At 54.2% G+C, this 27,155-nt stretch overlaps 1 protein-coding gene across 2 annotated transcripts in view; it reads left to right on the plus strand.

The window, feature by feature from the left end:
- TGFBI (transforming growth factor beta induced) overlaps positions 1–26,813 on the plus strand; it is a 32,413-nt gene extending 5,600 nt beyond the window's left edge. Inside the window, exons 3-17 of one of the 2 annotated variants that reach the window (XM_026508038.4) lie at positions 8,712–8,776; positions 10,586–10,746; positions 11,057–11,221; positions 11,483–11,629; positions 13,716–13,857; positions 16,375–16,587; positions 17,397–17,534; positions 18,072–18,217; positions 19,046–19,182; positions 19,957–20,087; positions 22,502–22,626; positions 23,871–23,973; positions 24,547–24,626; positions 25,706–25,730; positions 26,180–26,813. In XM_026508038.4, coding sequence (XP_026363823.1) covers positions 8,712–8,776; positions 10,586–10,746; positions 11,057–11,221; positions 11,483–11,629; positions 13,716–13,857; positions 16,375–16,587; positions 17,397–17,534; positions 18,072–18,217; positions 19,046–19,182; positions 19,957–20,087; positions 22,502–22,626; positions 23,871–23,973; positions 24,547–24,626; positions 25,706–25,730; positions 26,180–26,220 — 1,819 coding nt within the window. In that variant the 3' untranslated portion in view covers positions 26,221–26,813. Of the gene's footprint in view, positions 1–8,711; positions 8,777–10,585; positions 10,747–11,056; positions 11,222–11,482; positions 11,630–13,715; positions 13,858–16,374; positions 16,588–17,396; positions 17,535–18,071; positions 18,218–19,045; positions 19,183–19,956; positions 20,088–22,501; positions 22,627–23,870; positions 23,974–24,546; positions 24,627–25,705 lie in introns of both variants that reach the window. The other variant, XM_057307071.1, reaches the window with a different exon arrangement.
- Positions 26,814–27,155: the final 342 nt, after the last annotated feature.

Genomic DNA, 27,155 nt, shown 5'->3' on the forward strand with positions numbered 1-27,155 from the left:
TTACAACAGGCCTTGCTGGTGCCTCTGGCAGCATCCGGGGAGGTGGCGTTCGCCCCAGCGGCCCTGCTGCCTGGTGGAAACAGGGTGGCATGCGTGTTCTAACAGAATTCCTGGGTGACCTAGTTCTGTTTGGCACCAAGAGTCAGCCGATCTCAAAGCTGGCGCTCTGCTGCAGACAGGGAGAAGTGCTGTGAGAACCTCCTGAGCCGCCTGTGAGGGCCTGACCTTCCTCTGGTCTGCAGAACAGGAGGATGAAGAGCCTGTAAGCCACTGTCTTGAACTCTTTCCCGTGTCAGGGATTTTTAAATGTGTTGCCTGGGACATGGCTTTTGAGAAGACCTCTCTTCCCACTCCATCACCTGCTGAAGGAAGGGAAAATGTTCTTTCCTTAAAATGGACGTAGCAAATAAATAGCCCAGCTTGTGACCCTTGATTGTCTTAGGCAATTATGGATCCTGGTATGAATCCAGAGAAATTGGGGGTCATGGCAGAGCTGGGGAGAGACCGGCAGCCCCCAGGAGCTTGTGTAGGGCAGATCCGTAACTGCTGGCTCCCGCTTGACCATGCCCGACCTCAAAGGTGAGGGCTGAGTGAGCTAAGAGGACACACCTTCTGGGTTCAGGGCATCAGCACCCAGCAGCAATTCTTACTGCGGTGGACAAAAAGAGATTATGCGAATTCTATACCATACGTTCTTCCTTGGTGTCCCCAGTTAAACAAACAAGTCTTTAGTACTGTTTGATTTTCCCCTGTGTGTGTGTATTATCTACTCAAACAGTTAATTAATTAAACATAGAGCGAGCCTGCACATGATTGCTTCTCAGAAGGTGGCTAAAGACATGTTCCAAGCAAACAGCTCTCCTCCATCTCAAGAGTCCTGGGTTTCAAGAGTTCCACATTTTTGTTAGTTCTGGTTTCCCTAAAAATGAGAGCTGTTTGCGACGTCGAGCTGGCACTGGGGTGGTATCGGCTATGGCATTTTGGGTGGCCTTGTGTGTAAGCATTTGCCTGTCTGGTTAGCAGTAGCTTGCTAACATTCCTCAGCAGTTCCCCAGCTGACACCGCTGTCAATGACGAGTCATCTTGGCTTCCAGGCTCTCAGTACCTACCCCCTTCTCCATCTGTGTGTCAGGACGGGGCACAGGCCACACAGCTGTGTGTTGGCAAATGTTCTTGATGGCCGATTCCTCCCTCCGAGCAGGCTTGGCTTTCAGAGAGAGCTGATGTGGTGGGGGGGCAGCCTCACCAGTGAGCGCAGGGGGAGCCCGGGAGAGAAAGTGAATAGGTGGGTGGGCAGTGGGTGGGAAGGAGGGGTGGAGTGGGGTCGGGTAGCTCCCAGAGCCTAGTCGCAGCCTCTGAGCTGGTCTGACAAACCACAAGGCCATGGTGTGCACGTTCAACTCTTCCGTGTGGCCATTGCTTTGGGCAACTTCAAAAAGAGGAACTGAGGCTAGGAAAACATGAGTTGATATAAAACTTCATGATCCAGGACAAGAGGGGCCCTTCCTGGAACATCACATGCAATATCTGGAAGGTGGAGCTCACTTGGAAGGGGTCCAGAGGACTCAGGGAGGGAAAGGGGAACTCCTCCTCATTGTCAGAGGACTGAGATGGGGCAGCCTTGCAGTCCAAGGCCCGTGAAAGAGCTGCATCTGTCCCCCGGAAATTCAGTGCCATAGGTGATCAGGAAGGGATTTGGGAGAGGGCTGTGTTGGCTGGAGTTGACATCACCCTTGTGAAAATGGGTCCTGAGGTGCTTTTACTGGAGTGGAGACCAGACTGGGAAATGGGGAGCATTGTTGTGGTTGAAGCAAACAGGACCGTCTCTGCAGGGCGTCAACTGGGCAGTGAGAATTTTCTCGGCAAGACTCTAGAGAAGAGGCCGGAGCAGAGGTGTGTGTTGGGGTACAAGGAGGCAAAGTGTCACAGGGCAGGAGGCAGCACAGGTCAACTAAGGGCCCAGGTCTGGAAGAAGAATTTAAATTTGAAAGCAGACAGTGGCTGCAAGCCCAGGGCCACGGGGAGAAGACTTCTCAGTGTCCAGTCACACAGAGACCCAGGAGCCTGGAGCCATTTGTCTGCTTCTGTGAGGCCCTGGATTCCCAGCTCCAGGGAGGAAGGGAGGGGACGGCCACGCTCTGCGCTCCGGTCAGAGGACACTACGCCGTCCTCAGACAGTGGCTTTTCTGCAGTTCCATAGAGAGGAGAACCTGCGTGTTTGGTGCTACTTGTCAGGCCTGCCGTATGGATTTTATTACAGGAAGGGGTTACCAGGGGGCCCCTATTTAGCGACTTGAGTGAACTTTATTACTTGGAAATTCACACTGGTTTTTATTCCAGATCCTAAAGAGCACCAGAGTGATACAATAGCTAATCAAGCCAAGGGGGCCTGGCGGAGACAGCATCCCACTCTGCGATTCCAGGCCCCAGTCTGCTCAGTCACCATAAAAACTTTATGTGCAGCAGCTCGAGCGACGGTGCAGGAAATTGTGGTCAGGCAGCCTCGCTGCCTCCCGACAGGCCTCCTTTGTGTGAGCCCCACGAGAGGGAGGCCCGCTTCACGGCCAAGTCGGGTCGGGGTTGACATCATGGGGAGGTAATAGGCCTCGCTGGAGCTCAGACATCCTACACACGGCAGAGGCGCAGCCAGCAGGGGCGTGACCAGGTAGGGGCCGTAGCGGTCCATTCCAGAAGTCTTGAAGCTGTTTCAGGAGCAGCGACACGCTCGTGAGCTCAGTAGCCATTCTGCAAAGCCAAGATGAGCTGGCAGGTCACACCCCTTTCTCTAGGAGCCAGCCTTGCTCTGCGCAAGGGCTGAGATATGAACGCTTCTCCAGCACCGCGTTAGAGCATGGAGATTCAACTTTTAGCCAAGGCAGCTGGGGTATGGCTGAGCCTGTCCATCAGCCAGCAGAGCTCTTTCCGGCGGGTCTCATGCTGGCAGGGCATCCAAGGGCATCTGCCATGAAGCTGTCCTGTCTCCCGCAACCTTGGTCCCAGGAGGATGATAAGAGGCCAGCCAGGGATGCCAGGCTCTCCCCAGACCCTGTTTCATATTCCCGTGCAGCCTCCTGGGACCTCATGGATAATGTGCTTCAAATTAACTGAGATGTGACATATACTGAACACCAGGGCTTTGCCCAACATCTTTGCTGTACAGGATTTCCTGAAGGTTCTGTCCCACTCTGTAACTTGCAAGGAGGCAGCTTAGCTGACAGGGGGTTTTGTTCTGGTATTTCCATGAATCCGCATAGCATCTGGGGTCCTGCCCTGTGGTAGGGCAGAATAAGAGCTCTGTAAATATGTCTACATCCTAATCTCCGAACCTGTAACTAAAGGAAAATGAGCCTTTGCTGATAGGATTAGGTTAAGGATCTTGGGATGGGAAGATTCTCCTGGGTTATCTGGTGAGCTCCATGTCATCCTAAGGGTCCTTATAAGTAGGAAGCGGGAAGGTCAGATTCAGAGAAGGAGATGAAGTTGGACTAATGGCATCACAGGCCAAAAAGTGCGTGCTAGCCTCCAGAAGCTGAAACAGACAAGGGGTACGTTCTCCCCTAGAGCCGCTCGAGGGAACACAGCCTTTGCTTTTAGCCTCATAAGGCCACTTTTTGGCTGCCATCCAGAATTGTAAGGTGACAAGTGTGTGTGGTTTTAAGCCACCAAATCTGGGATTATTTGTGACTGCAGCAATGGGAAACCAATGCAGGCCCTGTCTGTTGCGTTCTATAGGTTGCATTTTATGGAGGATTTGTTTACCACACGGTGACTTGATCAGTGGTCTCATATAGGACGTTGCTTTCAATGACGTTATTAACCGAACTACAATTTTCAAGTTTATGCCTAACTTTTTTTTTTAAAGCTCAACAGCTGAGCACTTAGTAAATACCAAGCATCTGTGAAGTGCTGTTCATATGTGAGCCCACTGAATTCCCATAGTCACCCTATGAGAGCAGTCTGATTATTAGCCCATTTACTGATGGGGAGACTGAGGCTCAGAAAGCCTAATGAGTGTGCTCGAAGTCGTCCGCTGGGTAGCGGGTTGGGGCAGGTCTAGCCACTCTGCTGTGCTTCCTCCGGGGAGAGTTAAACCTAGCAGCTAATTTTAGTCCTGTGAGGAGATCCACAGGTGAGCAGTCCTTTAGGGCCCGGGTGACCTGCCCCACCCACATCGCTCTCTACAGCCCTAAAATCTCCGCCTGAATGTCCCAGAGACAAGGCCTCCTGAGGGGCAGCAGAGGCCCTTTGGCCCAGAGTCACCAGCCTTCTTCTGGTTGCTCAGCCCCGGTCTGGTGATCATTCTGCCCCCTGCTGTGTGGGGACGCCCTGGTCCGATGAAGGGCATGGGAACTCAAGAGAGACAGTGTCCAGGAGCCCCCAAAATGCCCTCACACACTGCATACACACCGATTGTCACCAAACGCATAAGTACATTTTTCAAAGGCTCTGTCTTCCTCATGAAGCGAGCCGGACCCTGGTTAGCGATGGGGCCTTTGGTGGTGGCCATTAGGTTAAAGTGAGCCCCTTTTCATCGGGGAGCTGAAGATTTTGATTTTCTGCTGGAGACTTAAGAAAGCTGAGCTGAGTTTCCAAGGCCAGGAGAGCAGAAAAGGAACCACTCCAGGCCGGCAGTCCGTGGGGGACGGCTTCATGTCTAGACGATATCGGGCTGTGTTTGCTCTGCGATTCTGCTTGGAAATCATGACACGCTGAGTGGTTTACCTTCTGTCGCGGGAAACTGGAGCTCAGACTGCATTCCTTGCTCCGCCTACTTCCAGAGTTTGGCGAGTCCCTAGACACTGACAGCCGTGACAACGAGCTAGAACTGCAAAGTGCACTTGGGCAGACTGATTGTCTTAACTTACTATATTAACTTCTTGGAAAATCATTTTGGGGAAAGAACTAGCAATGCTTCTGTCTGTATCTGATCATGAGTCACACTCCAGAGGGGAATGGCGGAGAGCCTCCCAGCCACCTCTGTCCTTAGAGCTTGGATCGATGCTGTCTCTGCCTTCCTCCTTTAAATGCCCTTCTAGATTGGGCACCTTCCCTCACCTTCTTCCTTAAATGGTTCTTCAGACCAGGGAAACTGGAACAAGAATATTTCTGTCCCATTGTCCTAGAGAGGTTCTTTTTCTGACTGAGGTTTTTACTTACTGGACCGTGTGAGGTCGAAGAGAAGCCCATAGCCTCCCATCAGAGCAGCTTTCCCTGATGAGATGCAGTTCAGAGACCAGTAGGTTGGTCCTCTCTGCACAGGGAGGCCAAGGAACTGGGGAGATGCAGATGGAGGGTCCCATAGTTTCCATTCTTACCACCTTCATCCTAGAGAGAAGGTATCAGACCCGTGACCCTGTGATGGCCCCATCTCCCCGCAGCACCCGTGTTCTCCTCAGGGCCAGAGCTCAAGGGGAATGGCATGTGGGCTGAGAACAGGCACCACGAGTCCAGTGAGGTTTGGTCAAGATTGTCTCAATGGACCATCTTCTCAGTCTGCAGTTTCCAGCTGCCCTCTGCTTCTCTGGGGCCATGCAGACAGTTCTGAGCAGAGCTGGTATTGTGGGGACAGTTGGGAATAGGGAAATTGCCAGCTGAGGAAGCCTCTCAGCCCAGAAGCCTGCCAGGCTGGGGGTGAGAGGCATGGCTCATGCCTGCACACCTAGGGAGTGCCAAGGATGCCAGACTGTGGCAGCAGGAGGGCAGAAGAGGGAGAGGCCAGCGGGAGGGGAGGACGAGGGGAAAGCTTCCTCGCAGAGCCACACTTGGTTAACCAGGGAAAAGCCTTCGGCTGGCGGACTGACCTCCGCTGGTGGCACTGTGCCACCCATATCCGGCCGCTGTGGGGTTCAGGTGCAGAGCCCTCAGGGAAGGGGGGCCGATGAGGTGGGGGGTTTTGTCCACACTGAAGAGAGCACCTGTGTCCTCTCAGTGTCAGATCAGTCTGCTTGCCCCCAGTCTGTACGTTGCCAAGAGCAATGGAAAGGGATTGGACTTGATGAAATCCCAGGGGGGGGGGGTTCTAGGTCTGCCCCTACCCAGCTGTGATCTTAAGAAGCCCTTCTGCCCCTGAGAGCCCTTGCAGCTTTCTAATTCCATCCTAAGTCTCCTCCACACTGAGACTTTTCTGCTTAGATCTGTTCCTCCTCCCACCCCTTCAGCCCCTCAGCCCCTTTTCTCCCCACATGACCCACCGCCACCAGCCCCCACGCACATGTACACACAGCCACAGGAACCAGGGGGTCCGCACTTGGCCAGTTGGCTCTCTCTGTCCTCAGTGAAATTCTGGTGAAGTCGCCTGAGCTGTGGAACTCTCCCTTGGTTTTTTGCTTTTTTTTTTTTTTTTTTTTTTTTTTTGAGATGGAACTCAAAAGCCGACACCCTGGAAGAATTGTTGGCCAGCACAGCTGGAGGTTCGAACGCCTTTAGTGTGTGGCACCCCTATGTCTGGGGGCCCCCTGGGATGCAGAGAGCTTTGAGGAGAAGACCCATCCTCCAACTGTAGTGTCACCCAGGCACTTTGAGAAAGAAGCTAAGCTTTGGCAGACTTGACCTTAATCCCACATCTCTAACCCCAGCCACAGAGCCCTGGTGTTTATCAGAGAAGCCCTGGGGTCTGGTGCATGCGTGTCGCCTGGTCTATGGGCCTAGCGCTTGGAGCTCTCCCGAGATTTAGCTGGGAGAAGCCGGCAGACAATCTCCTTCAAAAAACAGTTTCTCTGCCCCCTAGAAATAATCCCAGTGACTAGAACCGTGAGTGTGAGATTGGAATGAACCTTGGAGACCACCTTGTTTAACCTCACCCCATTTCTCAGATGAGGCAACTGAGACCCTGAGAAAAGTGGACCTTTGAGGTCACCCTGCTAGTTACCGATGGGTCACAAGCCAGGTCCCCAGCATGTTTCTATGACACTGAACTGCCTTTGAAAGTTTGTGTATCAGTCAAATCTTATTTCATTGCAGAAGATGACTTTAGTTTCTGAAAATAAAATTGTGGGTCAGTCAAGGCAAGTCCTGAGTCTGTTTAGCTCATATAAGTAGAGCCCTTACAGGTATGGGGATGAAAGGTTAGAAAGGAGCAGGATAGGGGGAAGGCTGGAGAGAAGGAGGATGAGATGGGTGGGAGGACAGAGGGAGCAGGGCAAAGATGGAGGTACGTGGCTTGTCACTCTTCAGCCATTTCCTAGGGGACCCACTTCTGGCAAAGTGATTCCGTAGCTCCCTGGCAGCCCGAGAATCTTTGCCAGTCTTTCTCTGAAACCTCCCCCTGGACAACAGATGAAGTAGGCTTCCTCCTCTCATGACTCACAAGGGCTTCCCTGAGATGACTCCAATTGAATTAATAAGAGCAGAATGGCTTGGGTGCGTTGAGAGCACCCTGCCCGCCTCCAAAGCCCTATTTCTTCCCCGTCTGTCTGCCTGTCTTCCATTGAGGTCATTAAACATCCTGGGAGAGCTCCGTGGTGGGCAGTTCCATGGTAAAACCTGCTGCAGTCCAAGCCCCAGCTGTCTCCTGTCCCAAAGGGTGAATCCCTGTACAGGAAGAGAAGGGACAGGACATGGCCACTTGCTACTGGTTCCAAGGCTGTCAGAGGCCTGTGCTCACAGTGCCAGTGGGGGCTGGCCTTACACAGAACCTGGGGAGTTGATGAGAAGCAAGTCTTTCTTAGCTGTAAGCTTTTCGAACACTTACTTCCTTGCCATACAATTTGAAATTCAGTCTCTTGGGCTTCCCCAGAACAGTGGGTTCCCCAAAGCTGTGTGTTTCAGACCTCCAGGGAATGTTGACAGACGTTCCGTAATGGGCTGGCCTGAGTTGGGAGAAGAGAAAGTTTAAGGTTTTTCCGCCAAATGGTTTCACAGTTTAAAACTGTATAGTGCCAGTCTCATTTTCATCTGGATAGCAAAGAATCTCGCAAACGGGTGGTCTCGGTGGCCTCCTAGAAGGACGATGGGGTGGTTGAGGGATGAGGTTGAATGGAGAACACTTTGCTATGTATTCCGTTGTACATTTTCGATTTGAAACCACATCAATGTTGTGATTAAGATCTTGTTTTCAAGTTGAAGAAATGAAAAAGAAGCCAAAGGAGCTTTGTTTTTATTTTAATTTTAAAAGTTTTGAAGTTTGATTGTAGAGACAGAAAAACGTGAAGATCGTCTCTATGCTATCCTCCTTGGTTATGAAAGCGGAGAGATAGATGAGCATGAGATTTAGTCTAATGGCCACTGCAGGATACACACATAGGTTTTACGGAGGGGGGAGCAGAGACGCAGGGAGGAGACAGGACTGGCAGGGGAGGTCCCAGTGGGTTAGTGGCAGATTCAACCGGAACAGGGTCCAGGGCGCCCCCCCCCCTTCCTCCCCACAGCCTCTCAAGAATGCCAACCATGGGGTTCGCCCTGAGTGATGCTGGAGACAAATTCCTGGTGGGTGTGTCTTCTAATCCCCCATGGAACGTGCTGCCGCAGTCCCACTGGGATTGCTGTAGGGGTGGCAACCACTGGGAACATTCTCCAAAGCTGAGGAGGAGTGACAAGCTCCTTGCTCCAAAATGCACTGATATACTAATACGGCCGCGTGAACAGTCTCCTTCGAGAGCAGCCTGTTGTACCATCATTTCCCTTCCTCTGTCTGTGGGGGCCTCTCTTCCCGACGACAGCGAGGAGGAGGGAAGCCCTGCGTCGCCCTCACGTATGTGTCTGTCTCACTGCAGAGTCATCAGCTATGAGTGCTGTCCTGGGTACGAAAAGGTGCCAGGAGAGAAGGGCTGTCCCGCAGGTGAGTAAGCCAGGCCTGGCACGTTGGTGCTGGGACGGAGAGGGAGGCAGGGAGGGAGGAGCACCCACGAAACAGTCCATCCAGATGGGCGTCCGGGCGACAGGGCTGCGTGGACATCTTTCCTGCATGCCCTCTGGCTCCGGGCGGGGTCCAGATCATGGAAGCTGGGAGCAGGGGGCTTCCCGCCCTGCTCCTTCCTGAGCGAGCTGACCTCCTTACGAGGCTGGTGCAACCGACTCCAATTCCAGCTTGCCCCTGCTCGCCTCCCAGGCCTGGGCTGTTGTCTCTGGCTGGGAAGGATTCTGACTACACCCAGCACTTCTGATCAGCTCTGCTGGAGAGCCAGTCTGGAGCACCTAGCCACCCCCTCCTCCCTCTGTCCTTCGGAGTCCATAGGGAGGAGGGTGGTAGACCAGCACAGGGAACCACGCGTGGCCACAGGGGCCAAAGACTGGGGCACCTGAGAATTTTATCAGAGGCCTTCACTTAAGCATCCCCCTCAGGGACTGTGCAGAGGGGTAGTTTTAACTTCTAAATTTTTCTATTTATTCCTTGAGAATGTGGGATGGACTTGAAGGGGCAGTTTGGTGCCAAGGTTACAAGGGGGTGTGGTTGGCATGGGGATGGGGGACTTAGATGGAAGGGCAAGTGGGAGAATGGGCAAGAGGAGAATGACCTTAGCAGGGGAGCTCACGCCCTGTAGGAGGGGAAGGCCTCCTAAGCCTCAGGCTGCTTTTAGGGTTTTTTTTCTTTTTTAGAGGTTTTATTTATTTATTCGACAGAGATAGAGACAGCCAGCGAGAGAGGGAACACAAGCAGGGGGAGTGGGAGAGGAAGAAGCAGGCTCATAGCAGAGGAACCCGATGTGGGGCTCAATCCCATAATGCGGGGATCACGCCCTGAGCCAAAGGCAGACGCTTAACTGCTGTGCCACCCAGGCACCCCCGCTTTTAGGGTTTTAGGAAATAACATTTTATTGCTCGTAAATAGACAAAGAACCTGGAAGATTTGTAATGTTCTTTCATTCCAGTAGAGGCCATTAGGAAACCAGTTTCAACAACTAGATAAATCTGAAAGCCCAGTTTATAACTAGGATATCTATTTTGGTGTACATTCCTGCTGGTATTATGTAAATATCTATGGACAGGGGCGCCTGGGTGGCTCAGTCGGTTAAGCAACTTTTGGCTCAGGTCAGGTTCTCAGGGTCCTGAGAGGGAGAGCATTGGGCTCCGCGCTCAGCGGGGAGTCTGCTTGAGATTCTCTCTCCCTCTTCCCCTCCCCCTACTTACACTCTCTCTTTCTTTCTCAAATAAATAAATAAATCTTTAAATGTCCGTGAACAGAAGCTTCATTTTCGTGTGGCTAAAATGATGAAAAGTGACAAATTATTAGAATCTGAGCAGGGAGGTGTTTAACCTCTAGAGCTGCTTTAAGGAGCAGGTAACAAGGATGCCTGGGTGGCTCAGTCAGTTAAGCATCTGCCTTTGGCTCGGGTCATGGTCTCAGGGTCCTGGGACGGAGTCCCGTATCGGGCTCCCTGCTCAGTGGGGAGCCTGCTTCTCTCTCTCTCTCTTCTGCTCCCCCTGCTTGTGCTCTGTCTCTCCCTGTCAAATAAATAAATAAGATCTTAAAAAAAAAAAAAAAAAAAGGAATACGTGACAAGCTTTAGGCTGGCCCGTGGTGGCCGTCCCTGGGCTTTCCTGCACACCTGTCCTGCGGAGTACCGTGCGTTCCGCAGACCAGGGAATGTGCGGTCTGCTTGGGGTGGGCCCCACGGGTCCATCCCTCCTCTGTCCTCTGCCCCCGCAGCCCTACCTCTCTCGAACCTTTACGAGACCCTGGGCGTCGTTGGATCCACCACCACTCAGTTGTACACGGACCGCACGGAGAAGCTGAGGCCCGAGATGGAAGGGCCCGGCAGCTTCACCATCTTCGCCCCCAGCAACGAGGCCTGGGCTTCCTTGCCAGCTGTGAGAGGAGAGCCTTACTTCCTGTGGGGGGTGGGGGGCTGGCGGGCGGGAAGCAAGACACTCTGTAGTGATTTCCCACTGTTGCAGGAAACTTTTTCCTTGAGCCCTCAGATGAAGTCAGGGAACTTGAGTTAAAATACACCTCCCTAGATGGCTTCCAGTGCCCCACCCATCCCAGGGAGCAGACAGATGTTGTGTTCAGGGAGGAGGGGTCCTTGGTTTCAGAAGCACCTTTCCCCGGGTAGCAAGTAGCCACCTCGTGCACCTGTGGTCTGCAGCCCCCTAACTGCCCCTTGGGCCTTCCTTCTAGGAAGTACTGGACTCCCTGGTGAGCAATGTCAACATCGAGCTGCTCAATGCCCTTCGCTACCACATGGTCAACAGACGGGTCCTGACGGACGAGCTGAAACACGGCATGGCCCTCACCTCCATGTACCAGAATTCGGGCATCCAAATCCACCACTATCCTAACGGGGTAGGGAGTCCCCAGGGACACAGCACTGCCCTTGTCCACCCTGAGCCCACACCCGGTCTGCACGTGGGGATGGTCTCTGGGGTGTCGTTCTGCGGGTGAGGGATGCTGGAGGTAATCCCTGCCTCCCGCACCTGCTTCTCCCCACACCCTCTAGCGCCACAGCCGTGGGACCCACCTGCTGCCCTGTGGTTTCCCCTGCCGGGGCTTTGAGCCCATGCCTCTGGTAGGCGAACTGCTCATCCTCACTTCTTCTCTGGACAGATTGTGACCGTGAACTGTGCTCGGCTGCTGAAAGCTGACCACCACGCCACCAACGGTGTGGTGCACCTCATTGACAAGGTCATCTCCACCGTCACCAACAACATCCAGCAGATCATCGAGATCGAGGACACCTTCGAGACCCTTCGGGTGAGGGACTGCCGTGGGAGGGGGCCCGCCCTGGGGACACACCACCTCTCAGAAGGGCCTCCTTCTGTGGGAGAAGCAGAGGACGTCTCTTCATGGGCATTTAGGAGATGTGTAGCAAGTTCTTTTAAGAGCCCGTGAACATGGAGGGCCCACTCATCAGGCTCTCAGCTTGACCACAGTGAAACACCCTAATCCTCTGCTGGGAAATTCCCTCTGCCCGTCCTCTCCTTTGCAAAGCTGTCCTTTCGTGACTCCCCTGGAATGTTCAGTAGTCTGCAGCTGCAGCACGGAGGGTCCCTTTGAGCCCTAGGCTGCCTGGGCCTGCACCTCGGGCTCCAGAGGTGAGAGGGCCCCTCCCCCCCAGGGGGCACTTCCCATATGCATATCCGACGCTAGAATAACGTCAGGCTTCATGATCTTCTGGACCGCGTGTCTCCGCCAGGGGACCTCTGCTCCAGCCTTCCTAAGGTTTCCTTGGCGCCCAGACCAGCAGAAAGGCCATGGGAGTCTGGGTTTGGCTTCTGACCGCTCCGCAGCCACAGAATACCTTTCCTTCTGCCCTGCCCAGCAGGCGTTTGTCTTAGAACTAGAGCAGCAAGCAGGCATTGCTCTTGGCAGTGGCTGCTCAGAGGAAGTGAACACAGGCTGCCCTGTCAGGGGTTTTGCCCTGATTCAAGGAGAACTTCCTGACCGCAAAGGATACCGAAGGGGGGGGGGGTGGTTCCTCCCCTGGAGATCTCCAACACAGAGAGACAAACACCCTCAGGCCAGGCTGGCATGGAGGTGGCCTCAGGAAGCAGCTCTGCGGGGGACCCTGCTGTCTAAGTTCTTCCCCTTCTTCCCTTCTGGGTCACTCCAAGGTCAGAGGTCTGCAAGGGAGTGATGTCTGCACAAAGTTGGTGGCCCCCTTGATTAACTGTGGTTGATTCCCACTGAGTAACCTCCCCTTACTGTTTAGGTTTGACAAATATTCCCTCTTTTCTTCCTTCCCTTTGGGCCTCCCTAACACCCACCTTCCTTCCACTAACACATACTTAGTAACACCTGCTACTTGCCCGGTATTGTTCCATGTGCTGGGGGTACACAGGTGAACGAGACAGATTTCTGTCCTCGGTGGCACTTTTGTTCTTCCTGGGGAGACAGACCAGATGCACACGAGGTAGCCGTGGGCAGGGCTGGGCATCGTGAAGTCAGGGAGTGGTGAGCTGAGGGGGCCAGTTGGCACTGGCTGCTCAGGGAAGGTCTCTCTGGAAGAGGTGACTTTGGATCTGAGGCGTGAAGGATGAGAATGGACAGTTACGTGACATGCAGGGTCAGAGCACAGCACGCAGAGGGGTGAACACGAGCAAAGGCTCAGGAGCAGGAACAGCAAGAAGAAGTCGGGCAGGACCAGAGTGAAGACACCTGCACAGCTCGAGCGTGAGGTGGGAGCAGCCGGGCCGGCAGGGGCCAGACCCTGCAGGGCTGCAGACTGGGCAGAGGGCTGTAGCTCCATCCCCAGGGCAGCAGGAGGCCCTTGCTGCTTTTAGAAGCTCCTCGGGCTGGTCTGTAGAAGCAGGGGATGTGATGCTTCCGCTCCTGGAGCTCACACAAATAGTATTGTGTAACTAGTTAAGCGTTAGGAGCTAGTTAAGTGTAACGCGAGGAGGACGGCAAGCTGTGAAAATACCTACCACAGGCTCATTTTCGTCGGGGGCAGTGGCAGGGGGGAGGGGTGATGATGGGGGGAACGCCAAGTTGGCTACCTAGAGAGGTGGCATTGTAGTCAAGTCCTAATGAAGGGACAGGAGTCAGAGAAGCAAGGAAAGGAGGAAGGGCAGAGGGAATGGCGTGGCCAAAGCCTGGGGGCGGGCAGGCCGAAGGCACAGGAAGTAACTGAGAGATGGCCAGAGTGGTGGGAGCTCAGGCCTGGCAAGGTCCCCGGAAGCCATGGTGAGAGGTGAGCTTTGGTCTCTTGTCATTTCATCTTGGGTTCTACAAGAGTCTGGAGCCCTTTGAGGGAGGCCTGGTGAGGCCGTATATGACTCCTGTCTGTGGAGCACCCCAGAGCCTTCAGGAAACATTTCATCCTCTCCCCGCCCCGCAGGCTGCCGTGGCCGCATCTGGGCTCAACACTGTGCTCGAAGGTGATGGCCAGTTCACGCTCTTGGCCCCTACCAATGAGGCCTTTGAGAAGATCCCTGCGGAAACCTTGAACAGGATCCTGGGTGACCCAGAAGCCCTGAGAGGTGAGCACCCTTCAGCTCCTGCTGCTGCTTCATCCGAGCGGCCAGACTGAGCCCAAGGCCTGCTGTTGTACGAGACGGACACCACCTGCCATCCTGTCCCATTGCTCCCAACTGGCCCTGTCTCTGCAGAGGCCAGAGCAGAGCCGTGGTCAGAGGGACAAGGAGAGAACCAGCAGTCTTTTTCTAGCAACAGTTGTGCTGAGGAGCAAGGCAGGGCTGGAGGTCCAAAGCAGGTCCTGGCCAGACTCAGAGAGAGCTAAAGGCCCAGATGCTCAAAGCCAGAGCAAGGCTGCCAAGCGGGCAGCAGCTTGGACGTGTGGGGAGGAGATGGCAGGTACTGCCGTCTTTGGAATGGGGCCATCGTGCTGACCCTTGAACTCTTCCCGTCTGGCCAGGGACCTCATGGATAATCCAGAATTACAATTGATAATGGTTATAGTTGATCTTGACTTTTCATAGCTGGGTCCTTCCATGCCTCCTCAGTGAGCTGCTAAGTTAGGGGTGTATTGATTGTTGCTGGAGGAGAGGGAGGGACCCAGCATGTGCGAGAGGGGAGAGGAGCGAAGGCGGGGCTTGGCCACTGAGCTGCTGCCTGCTGACCCCTGAGTCTCCTGCAGAGAGGAGTAGCCCCCTGGTCCCCTGCGGACCCCAAACACACTTATCCTCCCAAATACAATCCACGGATGACTTCATTTCGTTTGAGTCTATTAAACCCACCTGCAAGCTGTATGATCTAAAATACCTACTGCCTTTCAGATGCCCGATAACTGTAAAGTGTTCTCCTTGCAGCCACGCAGGGCTGGCGAGGGCACATGTCTAAAAGCACAGATGGGGATCTCTTGGGTCCAGATGTTGTGGCGCCTCCGTGCCTGGCCTGTGGCAGGAACCGAGGCTCCAGGAGGGAACGTGGTACAGACTTGTCTTCAAGGAAGTTTAAGCCTGGTTGGGATTTAAAACAGGTCATGGGATCTGAAATGGTGAGCGCTATGACACAGATGCCCCCATGATGGTGGGGGTGGGGCACGTGCAGCCAGAGGGGTCCTGAGGCCTCCTGAAGGAGCGGAGACGTGGGCACATCTCAGCACATTGAACTTTCTGTTTAGAGCTGTGTTCTCTCTAAAACCGGTCTTGTACAGAGTACATTTTCGTCTTTGAAGATATCAGAACTCTTACTGTAAGAAAAAGACAGCCCTAATTTATTCTTTTTGCACATCGGCCTTTTCCTGCTCAGTAACCAGTTTGCTGTAAGCAAAGGCCCTCGGGATGGGGCTGTAGCTGGCTGGCTCAAAGGCAGCGGGACAGGAGTCCAGCCCAACAGGCTTGGCTCTTTCTAGTGGGTTGGCAGACAGGCGACAGTCAGCCTTGGGCTGGCGTGTCTTGTTTGAAGACTGGCTTCCAGCCCTGCCCTGCTCTCCCTCCCCGCGGCCCTAGCAGGTCACCCTTACCCCACCCAGCCTTTACTTTCCTCGCCTTAGGAGCTAAATCACTGAGACCTCGTTGCCATGGCAGCCTGGCTGTCCTTTCCCGTCCTGCCAGCTGAATGGCTCTCAAGTCCCCTGACACTCGTGCGGGAGCCCCGTGGCTCTGCAGGCCCTCGGAGCTTCCTCCTGTCCGTGACAGTGCGGTTTTGGTTCCCACACTCAGCACAGACTGAACTCGCCCCTGTGGCAAGACTGTAAAACAAAGGGCCCTGGTGACCTTGGGCAGCGGCAGTCCGGGAACCTGCCCTGCCTGGCAGGGGTCTTGTCCCCCCCACTGCTTCTTGCAGCTTCCTCAGGACCCCCAACCTCTACCCTGTCCCTGGAGGCCACTTGGACAAGGAAATAAATGATTCTATTGATGACTTATGGGTGGGGCGAAGGGAGTGGCAAAGACCGTGTCTTCTTGATCACCATCCCCAAGCCCGAAGAAAGACCCTGGCAGCTAGTAGACCCTTGGGTAAAATGAACAAAAACAGGTAGAACGTGCAGATCATCTAGAGCTCTCATTTGCTATGGTCTGCATCTTTCCGTACCACGTTTTACGTTGTTCTAAAGGTCAGCAGATACGGAGTCCCAGGGTGAACTTGTTTTGAGGTTCAGGTGCTAGTAAGAGAGATCAATCTCGAGTTCGGGTGCTAATGAGCTAGTCACTCATGTTTGTTAGGTGTTTCCCCTGTTGTCGGGCACTGGGCTGGGTGCTTTTCCATTCCGGGTCCCTGTCCCCCTTACACCATCTCCAGGCTTATCTTTGCCTGAGGAGGAAGCTCCCAGAGACTCAGTGACTTGCCCAGGGTCCCACAGCGGGTACGTGGCCGAGCTGGAATTCAGACTCAGGTAGTCTGCCTGCTGAGTGTGGCTGGTGACAGGGGGCAGCAGCAAGAGGAGAGGAGGCCCCAGGCTGCACAGTTGCCCCAGCCTCATCTGAAGGTCAGCATCAGAGAGAATAGAATCCTCACAGCCACGGAGGCTGCGAGCTGGCCTCTGAGATCAGCCTAGAGCCGGCACTGCCTTGACCTGTGTCCTGTTCGCCCCCCAGACCTGCTGAACAACCATATCCTGAAGTCGGCCATGTGTGCAGAAGCCATCGTTGCAGGGATGTCCATGGAGACCCTGGAGGGCACTACGCTGGAGGTGGGCTGCAGCGGGGACATGCTCACCATCAATGGGAAGGCCATCATCTCCAATAAAGACATCCTGGCCACCAATGGTGTGATCCACTTTATCGATGAGCTGCTCATCCCAGACTCAGGTGAGCCAGGCCTCTGGGGCCATGATCCTGCTGTCCCCTTTGTCATCCATGATGAGGACACTTGGGGAATTCAGGGATCTCGAGGGCCATTTCCTTGCCTGCATCCAGCTCACAGCCTCTCAGGAGAGAGGGCCTGGGTACCTGGCAGGTTGTGGCCAGACTGTGACGGATCTTGAGCTATGGGCCTGGGAGTCCAGGCATCACTTTGGAGGCATTGGAAGCTGTTGAGGGGAGCTGGTGGGAGTGACTCCACCACAGAAGCCATTTAGGAGATTTGCCCACTCTGATCGGGCACAGAGAGCCTGATCTCCGAGCATTTGTCCTGTCACTGGTGACCAAGCATCCCAGGGTCCCTGCCCCTAGGAGGAATGATTGAGTGGGCTTTGGCTTGGGCTTTATTCAGCAGGCTAGCCCCATTCTGGAATTCTAGGGAGGTCGGTTGCCCAGGATGAAGCAATGTCATTGGAGAAAACCAAGCCAAAGGAAAACTTTCTGTGGGTGTGGCCCCTGGCATTATCTGCTCCTCAGAAGCCACGGCACATCACTGCCACAGGCCTTAGATGGCACCCTGCCCAAGGGTGGGGACAGAGGTCCGCCTCTGCCTCCTGAACCTCACCTCACTCCCCTGCCCAGTGAGACCTGGGGGACCGGTGGCCCGATGACACGAGCCCGCTGTGCCCCAGCGGGCCTGAGAGAGCTGTTGACTCACGAGATGACATTCCTGCTGGTGTGCGTCATGCTGTGGGGCGGACGGAGGGTAAATGAAAACAGTACTTTAACTTTCGAACCTGCGTTCTCTTTCCTTGCAGCCAAGACGCTGTTTGAGTTGGCCGCAGAGTCGGATGTGTCCACAGCCGTTGACCTTTTCAGACAGGCTGGCCTCGGCACTCATCTCTCCGGAAAGGAGCGGTTGACCCTCCTGGCCCCCATGAATTCCGTATTCAAAGGTAATGTGGCGAAGGCAGCCCCAGGAGCCGGTCACCTCCACGGCACCCCGCGGAACATTAGTGCTTCCACCCAGCTCAACCGAAACCCCAGGGGCTCTGCTGTATCGTTCGGCAGAGCAGAGAATGCATTTGGGGGTCTGGTCCTCAGAATTCAAGAGTTTGCATCTGGCTGGAGAGCAGAGCGCTCTCTTGCCTTTTTATTTGCAGAATCAACTGCTCATGTGATCATCAGAAGGTCAGAGTGAGGATACAGCTGAGCCTTGGCCGAGGGGAAGGCGGAGGAAGGGGGCCAAGTGGTGTCCGTGCCTTCCCCTCCCTCTACGGGCAAGACTCCAGACACCCACGATTATCTAGACCTTCTTTTGTTTGGTTGATTTGCTGGAGACACCAGATGTTAAGGAATATTGGCAGCCTCGCTGGATTTCTCAATCTCCCATTTCCAAACTCAAGGACGGTTGGGCTTCTCTCTGCGTTTGTCTCTCATTCTCTTCCTTTCTGGAGCGTGCCTCTGGACCTAAACCATACCTTCTCTTGCAGATGGAACCCCTAACATTGATTCACATACAAAGAATTTGCTTCTGAATCACATGATTAAAGACCAGCTGGCCTCCAAGTATCTGTATCATGGACAGACCCTGGACACTCTGGGTGGCAAAAAACTGAGAGTTTTTGTTTATCGCAATGTAAGTCTTGGCTCCTAAATCATGATCTTTCTTTGTCTCAGCTCTAAGAAATGGAAACTGAATTAGTGAAATATATATATATATTTTTTTAATTTTATGTAAGTCCTCAAAAGCAGAAGCTTGCCTGAGAACTGGTTTCTAATAAGAAAGGAAGGGATTTCTGGAAATCTGACTTGAAAGGATCAAAATGGGATCCTGCAGAAGGATTAGAATCTCCTTTGCGGGAGGCCTTTGGGAATAAATCACGCAGCTGTCTGAGCCGACTAGGCAGACGGTGGTCCACATCGAGTTCAGCATGATAAACAGGGGAGCTATGAATCCTTAGCTTATGTGAGGAGAAGCCCCCTGAATAGAAGCACAGCCCTCCCTGGTCCAAAAGGTTTTCTTCTCTCTTCTGTCTCTTTCCTGTCTTCAAACCCAACAGTTACTCTGAAATATCAACCAGAAAGCACAATACAACACAGCCGTTCCTTGGGACCAGCCAGTACCATCGACTAAAGATGGTCATCATCTGTTAAATAAAGAATTCAGTAGAGTTGATCTGTTGATTTGATCATTGTCAATGGACCTCCCATGTCATGGGATAGTCTCATCGTGGGGCCTCTCTATAACTCTAGTGGGGCCCAATGGCCCTTTCTCCTTAGGAAACACTATTTTTATTTTTCCTTCCCTGGAGAAAGCACAACATTTTATCCTAGTCGTAATGACCCATTCTGGTGTATATTCACTGATCTTTGTGGATGAAGACAGCAGCGTGTACCCTGAGCACGTCAGGAGGCCCACATACTGGTGGATGACCTGTCTTGTGTCTGCCCCTCTCTGGCACAGAGCCTGTGCATCGAGAACAGCTGCATTGCCGCCCATGACAAGAGGGGGAGGTACGGGACGCTCTTCACCATGGACCGAATGCTCACCCCTCCAATGGGGACCGTCATGGACGTCCTGAAGGGGGACAATCGCTTCAGGTAACCAGCCTCATCCCAGGGAAGACTCCTGCCAAGTGGTCATGCCGGGTCAGGACGCTGGGTCTCAGCTATCCAGCTCCCCTCTTCCTCAGGGGTTCAGTGAACATTGGCGGTGCCTTGGTGACCTTCCGGGCTGGGGATCTGGGAGGGGTGAGGGTCACACTGGAAGCTTGGGTTGAGAAGAGGGCTTATTTCTGGACTGTAATCCCCACATCCTTGGGAACAGGGAGGGGGCTGCATTTGCACACTGAAGTGCAAGAAAGACACCACACTCTCATCTTAAAGTCCCAAGTAAGCCGAGAGCACCTGGTTTTGAGTGTGGGATGAGTCTCAGTCTGCACAAGCTCTCCCTAGGGCACGGGAAGACTCTTTGTCGCTCCTTCTCAGGCTCCCTGTGTCACTTTGTTCTCTTACCCCTCTCTCTCCATTTCTGACTTGCTCACTCGCCCCTGGGTGCTGTGACACCAGAGCCTGGGAGACACCCCCCCCACCCTCTGCACTCCGCTCACATCCCCAGGGCCTGGTAGCTTGGCCTCTTCCTTCCTCCTTCCCCCTCTGGCCTCTGACCTCTGGCTGTTTGACACTGCTGAGCATTTATGGAGAGAAGACGCAGACTGGATCTTCCCTCTTTGTGCATGAGCAGGGGGTGAGAACCAGCAAGGGGCGTGAATTCTAGTTCTGGGCTCCACCTCCCCGCAGTGGGGAGGTGTTTGGGAAGGTGAGCACCCCCTCCCTGCCACAGGCAGGTGACATTTTCTCTGTGCGTCTCCACAGCATGCTGGTAGCCGCCATCCAGTCTGCCGGGCTGACAGAGACGCTCAACAGGGAAGGGGTCTACACAGTCTTTGCTCCTACGAATGAGGCCTTCCAATCCATGCCACCAGAAGAGCTGAACAAACTCTTGGGTAAAGACCAAGCGAAGTATATTTCACACGGTTTCTAAAGTGACTGGAGCAGTCAGGGGACCAGCAGGAAACTGGGGGCACATTACCCAGGGTTTGACCAAAAGGGACTTAATGAGGAGACTGTTTGCAGAAGTGTGGGCAGGAGTTAGGGACCAGCAAAGGATGATGACACCTGAGGAAAAGTGTTTCCCACCCCAGGCCAGGGATGGGGAGGCTGCGGGAGGAGGGGACAGGGAGAACCCGAGCTCGGAGGAGGGGTACGGGACAGCAACCAGAGCCACCTGTGGCTTCTGGCAGAACCAAGGCAAGGGGGCCAGGACTCCCTTAGCCTCCTTGCTCTCCTCCCCCATGCCCATTGTGTGGGCCTCCTGTCAGCTATGAGAGGAGGGCAGGGGAGGCTGGACGATGTGCTTCACAGCAGTCAGGCTCCCCGGGCACCACACAGGGCAGAGAAGAGTAGAGAGGCATTGACTGGGTAACAACCAGCCCCGTCACCAAGACATGTCTTCCCCGCAAGGACCTGTGAGGACAGCAATAACGAAGCCATTTTACCCTCATGAAATGTCCCTCAGGGCAAAAGCTTTACCGAGAAGCTATTCCCGGCCCTGAGAAATTTAGCTGAAGATGTTTGAGAGATAATCCCAGTGGTTAAGGGCTTGGACTCCCAGATGACCTAACAGCAGTTTCAATTCCTGGCCCTGGCATTCACGGGCCAAGTGCCCTCTAGCAAGTTGTTTGACCTCTCTGAGCTTCAGTTTTCCCCGTTAGAAGAATGAGAGTGCCTTGCTGTGGGTCATGTGGAGTAAATGAGGTGTTGCCCGCAGTGCGGGGCACACGTCCTCCCCCAGTGGTGGCTGCGTGATGGGGTGTGGGGGCGGGGACGCAGTGTTGAGTTCTGATGCACACCCGTGAGATACACTTCCACCCTCACAAAAAGGTGAGCCTGAGGAGGAGGAGAAGGGAAGTGAGAAGAGGAGGAGGAGAAAGGACCTTGGCCACACCTTGGGTCCCACATCATCTACACCTTCCTTCCAGCTCCAGAGCAGGAAGGAACTTTCTATTCAGGTTGCCGGCAGCTGTGGGCTGAATTTCTGTCCTGTTTAATATTCTTTATTGCCAAACGAATGCCTGTGTCTTCGATGCTGACGTGTGTTCCTGAGAAGAGGGGAGAAGTTCATCCTGAACATAAACTTTCCATCCTCTCCTGGTCCAGCAGGAGTGGAATATTCCCCAGATGGCCTTGAGCCTGCTCGGCTTCCCTTTCATTTTCAGTTATGCAGGAGCAGGAGGAGGCTTGGGCAAAGCTTCCCAAACGTGCCCTCGGCCAGGCCTGCAGGCAGGAATAGCCCCCAGGGCTCCTGGGAGATGGAGGGCTGGCCAGGTGTAAGAAGTCAATCTAGGTATTAGACGTCTTGGAGGAAGGAAGCCTTTTGCACCCGAGGCTGGCATGGCTCAGCACTTCGAGGCAGGATTTCTGTGGAATGGGAATTCCTGTCCGCCAAGTTGTGGATGTTTGGAAATCACTCAGTACCTGGTGGCTCCATCCCGTGGCACTAATGTAGATTTGTCAGTACCCTAGTGAACTCTCCAAAATGCTTTAAAACTTCCTCCGTTCTCAGTTTGGAGATGCTGGAAATAGGCATCCAGCAGCCCTGGGGAAATCTAGGCACTTGGCTGGGAATGTGAGGAGCGGGGCGGCCGTGATGGAGATGAGAGGACAGCTGGCGGCTTTACGAATTGCCTCCCACACTTAATTTGGAAAATGCCTGTGCACCTTTATGAGCAATCGGATGCTCTCCCCAGTTGTTGGAGAGGCTGATGTGGGCTGGAAGGAATGCCGAGACGTGACGGGAGGGATGCTGCGGAGGGAATGCCCCCCTCAGCCCTGACCTCATCGGCTGTGCAGCCCCCCCAGACGGCAGCTGTTGACTCTTTCAAATTCTCCCTGCAGGAAACGGCTGCCCCAGAATATGCATTTGAGGGCAGAATGTGTAAATATTTCACTACTGTGTTATAACCATCGGGAGCCACACTGATGATGAAATGTCCCAGATGCCGGTGCTGGAAAGGTTCCTGGCTTTCCAAGCAAATATTTAGCTCATGGAAAAATGAGTCATACTCACAGAGGAGTATGGATTAACTCCTTCTCAGCAGCACAGAGAGCACTTGCTCAACCTGGCAGCCCCCCAACTGCAGAGGCAGACTCATGGCCGCAGACACGTGCCTCGATCCCCTGAGCCTCCTGCAGGCGGCAAGTCAGAGGGCTGAGCGCACCCACTGTGTGCTCCTCACCTGGTCGGGGAGTTCTCCGTCTCGGCCATCCCCACTTGCATCCGCTCTTGGCCCTTCTCGACTATGCCAGTTACCAACCTGGGAATTCACTCTGCTCTCCTTTCTTTCCCACAAACCTGCAGGCAATGCCAAAGAGCTGGCCAACATCCTGAAATACCACGTTGGCGATGAGATCCTGGTCAGCGGGGGCATCGGGGCCCTGGTGCGGCTGAAGTCTCTCCAGGGGGACAAGCTGGAAGTCAGCTCAGTGAGTGTGCTTGAGAACTAAAGGCCAGCCATGCACTGCCACTGGGGCTCCAGGGCACCTCTCAGCCCCTGGGCCAGCATCAGACACACACACACGGTCTGGAAGATGCACCTTGAATCTCTGAGTGCCTTCTGTCCAAAGACAGAAAAGAGAAAAGGGTCTTTGGGGAAATCAGGCGAGATCGTGGTTAAACATGAATAAGAACTTTCAGATTTGCTGGGGAATCCAGCGTCTAACTGGCATGGCAGAGAGGCCGTTAGATTTTCTTTCCCTTGAGGAGATGATGGGCAGTTACTCATGCATCTCTAGGGATCAATCCCCAGGCCCCTTCCCACCCCATCCTTTCAAATCTGGGGCTCACCACGCTCCACCATGAGCCACACCATCCCAAGAGGCTTTCTCCTCAGATGCTTGGTTTGTGGGCCTTCCCTTGCTCTGCACCTTGCTGACATGCATTCCACTTTGAAGCTGCCTCGGGGGATTCCCTTACTGGAGACAGAGAACAGATAGGCAGCCAAGCTCAGTGGAGCTGCCTGTGGCCTCCCTGGCTGCACCAGCCAAGGTCACTGGGCTTCCCTGCGGAGCCACCACTCTTCCTGAATGTGGCTGGCTCAGCGTCTGCTCCGGGCTCCTCTCTCCTGACCTTCAGCCATCCCTTTGCTCATCACTTTCCGTCCAGAGCCTGAGGAAGCATGGAGGGAGGCAGAATGTGATGACTCCTAGTTTTGGGTGTTGGGGTCCCATCCCAGGCTTCCGTTCCCCCTTCCCCTTTGGGTCGGATCCATGAGTCATTCAGGAAGGACTGAGGTGGACGCCTGGGTGCACTTCCTATGAGAAAGGGAGGCCACTGAGGACAAGTGGAAGGACCCCTATGCCCGGGGCTGGAGGCCTGGCTTCTGTTCCTCGCCATCCTACCCACTTAGCTTAAAGGAGGCACTGGGCCTGTCCTGGGTCTCCGTTTCCTCTTCTGCTAAGTGGGGCAGTGATATCTGCCTCTTTGGCCCACACTGCTGTGAGGACAAAGTGACGGGCGCACAAGGCTGTTCTGTAGATGACACCGTGCTGAGCCATGCGCCGGGGTTAGAATGTGTCCACTGGACTAAAGGCGTGTGGCTGGTAGGGGCTATTCCATTCCCCAGCGTATCCCTCACACCTGACACAGGATCTGGTGTCTGGAAGCGCTCAGTAAACACTTACGGAGTGAGTAAGATCCATATGGTCTCTGTCGTCTCTTTTTCTCCCAGAAAAACAACGTAGTGAGTGTCAATAAGGAGCCGGTTGCAGAAGCTGACATCATGGCCACCAATGGCGTGGTCTACGCCATCTCCAGTGTCCTGCAGCCTCCAGGTAAGGCGCTAAAGGATCCTACCCGCACTCAGCCTGCAGCTGACCCTTCTCCACGCACGGCAGTTGGTACTCAGCAGGAAAACTGTTCTATGCAAAGATAAGAATAGTGCGCAATATACCAACTGAGCCTCCATGGACAGCATCGCTGTGGCCGATGGAAAAGTGAATTGGAAACTGTTGGTTTCAAATGCGCCACAGCAGAAACTCGAGGACACGTTTCTTCTTGCTGAGTTGCCTGTCTTAGCCCCGCTCAGACACAGCCCATTATCGGTCACACGTGGATGCTGTGAACGTGGCTCCGAGCACACGTCTTACAGCGTGCGCATCATGGGAGTGCTCTTTACCTGCAGCAAGGTTGAACTTGAGTCCAGCCTCTGTCTGCACTGTGCATTCACCTTTCTTTGCGTTCTTCCCCCGTGGGCCAAATTCCACCGTGAGTTAGGGCAAGTTATGAAGGAAAAATTCGTGGGGCAACGTGAGCCGGCAAGCCTACCAGTGCCCCTGTCGTGCTTGCTGTGAGTGCTGTGCCAGGAGCTTCTCTCTCACCAACGTTGCATTTGCTTTCGTCTCCAGCCGTCAGACCTCAGGAGCGAGGGGATGAACTCGCAGACTCTGCGCTTGATATCTTCAAGCAGGCGTCGGCGTATTCCAGGGTAAGATGCTGCTAGGTTTGCCCATGGCCGGAGTAGCCTTGGGTCCTCGGCTTGGGCCCATGCAGGGGGCTCTCCGGGTTCCTGTCTTCCTTGGCTGCTCCCCCAGAGCTCCTGTGAAATTTCTCCCTGCTCCCAAGCAGGCATCCTTAGCTCCCGCCTGAGTGGAGTTCCGAGAAAAGAGCCCAGGCGGCCCCTACTTCCTTCGTGAGCAAGAGCCCAGGCCTTTACACCAAGGCCTCTGAGCCTCATTGCATGGGGAAGCCACTGCTGGGGAGGACAGATAAAGCTCTGGAATCCATCTGTCCAAGGAGGGCAGCCCATCCTGAATTTGCCTTACTGTGGCCTTGCCTGGCCTGAGCCCGGGCCTCTAAATCACCCTCGGTTTTTCATGACACGGCCAGACTTGGGGAATGCAGGGGCTCTCCAAGATGGTGGTGTGGGTTCTGGATACAGGGCAGGTGTTGGGGGGGGATCTCCCTTCCTTGCCTCAGCTCTGCTTCCCTCTAGAACCTCTCTGGTTCTTCCTGTGCTTCTCTTCCTGCTCCCCAGCTTGCCTGGGGCCCAGAAGCCCTACTCTGGCTCCTTTGCTGCTTCGCATGAGGTGGGCCCTCTCGGGAACATGGGCACCTTATAGAAAGTTTGCATTTCAAGAGAAGAGGCTGCTGAAGGTAGTTCTCACCCCAGAGGCCTGGAGCTGGAATATGTCCTTTACTTTTAGACAAAGGGGTTTCCTTCGTGCCCCTTGATAAGGGTTCTTGGCCTTGAGCTCCTACCATTGAGGACCACCCTCTGTGCCGTCCCAGCTCCCCAAGCTCTAGGCTGTGGTCTCGGTGGAAGCCTGGCTCTGGGGTCTCCCAGAAATATCCACCCAGACTCTACTTGGTTGGGGCTTACACTTTGCTTGGGGCTGCCAAGGCCATCTTAGGGGCTCCCTAGGACCCAGCAGCTACACGTTCCCCTTCCTCTTCCTCACTCCCAGCATTTTTTCTTAGTAGGGGTAGCTGTGGGCAAAGCCACTGCTGTGAGCAGGGGCCAGTACAACTTTCACTAGAAACCTGACACTTGGTGTTTTCTTTCAGGCCGCCCAGACCTCTGTGAAACTAGGTAAGTCTGGCCTGGGTTTAAAGTCCTTGTATGCGTGTTTGGGCCTGTCCCCCAAGCAGGACCAGACCTGCCATCTGCCGTACGTAGATCAGAACATCATGGTGCAATAAAACAAGGGTGACCTTTGGGGTCAGCCACATAACACCTTCTCCATAAGATGGAGATACTAAGAGTACCAAGCTGTTCGGGTTGCTGTGAGTGTTTGGCTCTGGGAACCTGGGAATATTGCACGGGCGCTTGGCAGGCGCACATGGTGGTAGATGGAGGAGATCCCAGTTCTTGTTACATCTTGGAGTAAGACAGGAAATCTCCCAAACCGAAAAGCGCCTGCAGGGGGCAGGCGAGAGCAGCAGGAGGGGGCCGTTGGCCGGAGCTCCTGACTCTGACAGTGTCGTAGGCAGATAGGGGGCGGTCTGCATCCTTTTCACCTTGAAACTTCTCTCGTCCAGCCCCCGTGTATCAGCGGTTATTAGAGAGGATGAAGCATTAGCGCGGAGGACGCGGGAAGAACGCACTTCGGCAGCTCACCGCCACTTTCTCTGAGTTTACCAAAGAGACTGAATGTTTTTGAAACCAAATATCACACTTCAGTGTACCTGGGCTGCACCGGAATGAGATCTGAGCCCTGGGTGGGGGGAGGGAGGAGGGAAAGAGATGTCCTTTTATTTGTTTTTTACCCCCAAACATGGCTGTTTACCCACTGCATGCGGAGACTTGGATGTCACTGCCTGACAGTCGCCTCTACAAAGGATCTGTCCCATTTCCCACCCATGCCAAGTGCTCTGGAAAGGGGGGCTGAAGTTTTGTGGAGCTCACAAAACACGAATCAGGCAATCCAGCATCATGGGGGGAGTCCTGGCACGGTTTTTGTAAAGCTCTTTTACAACTGGAGAAATGGCATCATTATAAGCTATGAGTCCAAATGCTCTGTCAAACATGTCTTGTGCCTGCACGTGGCTTGGACGCTTCTTGGTGGCCCTGTCCAGGTAGAGAAGGGAGGGTAGGTAGAGCATGCAGAGCCCAGGATTTCCCAGGTGTGGCAGAGCCATCGTGTGTTTGTAATAATAAAACCAAAGTAACGTATGCCTGTGTGGACGGGAACTGTGTGCCGGCCTGGGTATTCGCAAGGGCGGGGGGCTGTCTGTTTTTTGGGGCTGTGCTGGTCCTCCAATGGAGATTGCACCCAGGAGCAGTGGGACAAGGAGCCCTGAGGGGACGGTCTGTGGGACTTGCTCTGTCTTTGTTGAACTCGTTCTCCTTTCAGCCTCCATGGGCCTTGGGGGCTCGAGTCCTCTGTGTTCCCTTGACGCCTCTTCTTGGCCAGAAGTGCCCATCTCCCAGCCTCATGACCTCTGCCTTTGTGTTGGACTTTTGAACGCTCAGTACTACCCTGTGAAGAGGTTCCTGCACGGTCCCATTATACAG

Source organism: Ursus arctos, unplaced genomic scaffold, assembly GCF_023065955.2.
Source record: "Ursus arctos isolate Adak ecotype North America unplaced genomic scaffold, UrsArc2.0 scaffold_5, whole genome shotgun sequence".
Taxonomy (NCBI): domain Eukaryota; kingdom Metazoa; phylum Chordata; class Mammalia; order Carnivora; family Ursidae; genus Ursus; species Ursus arctos.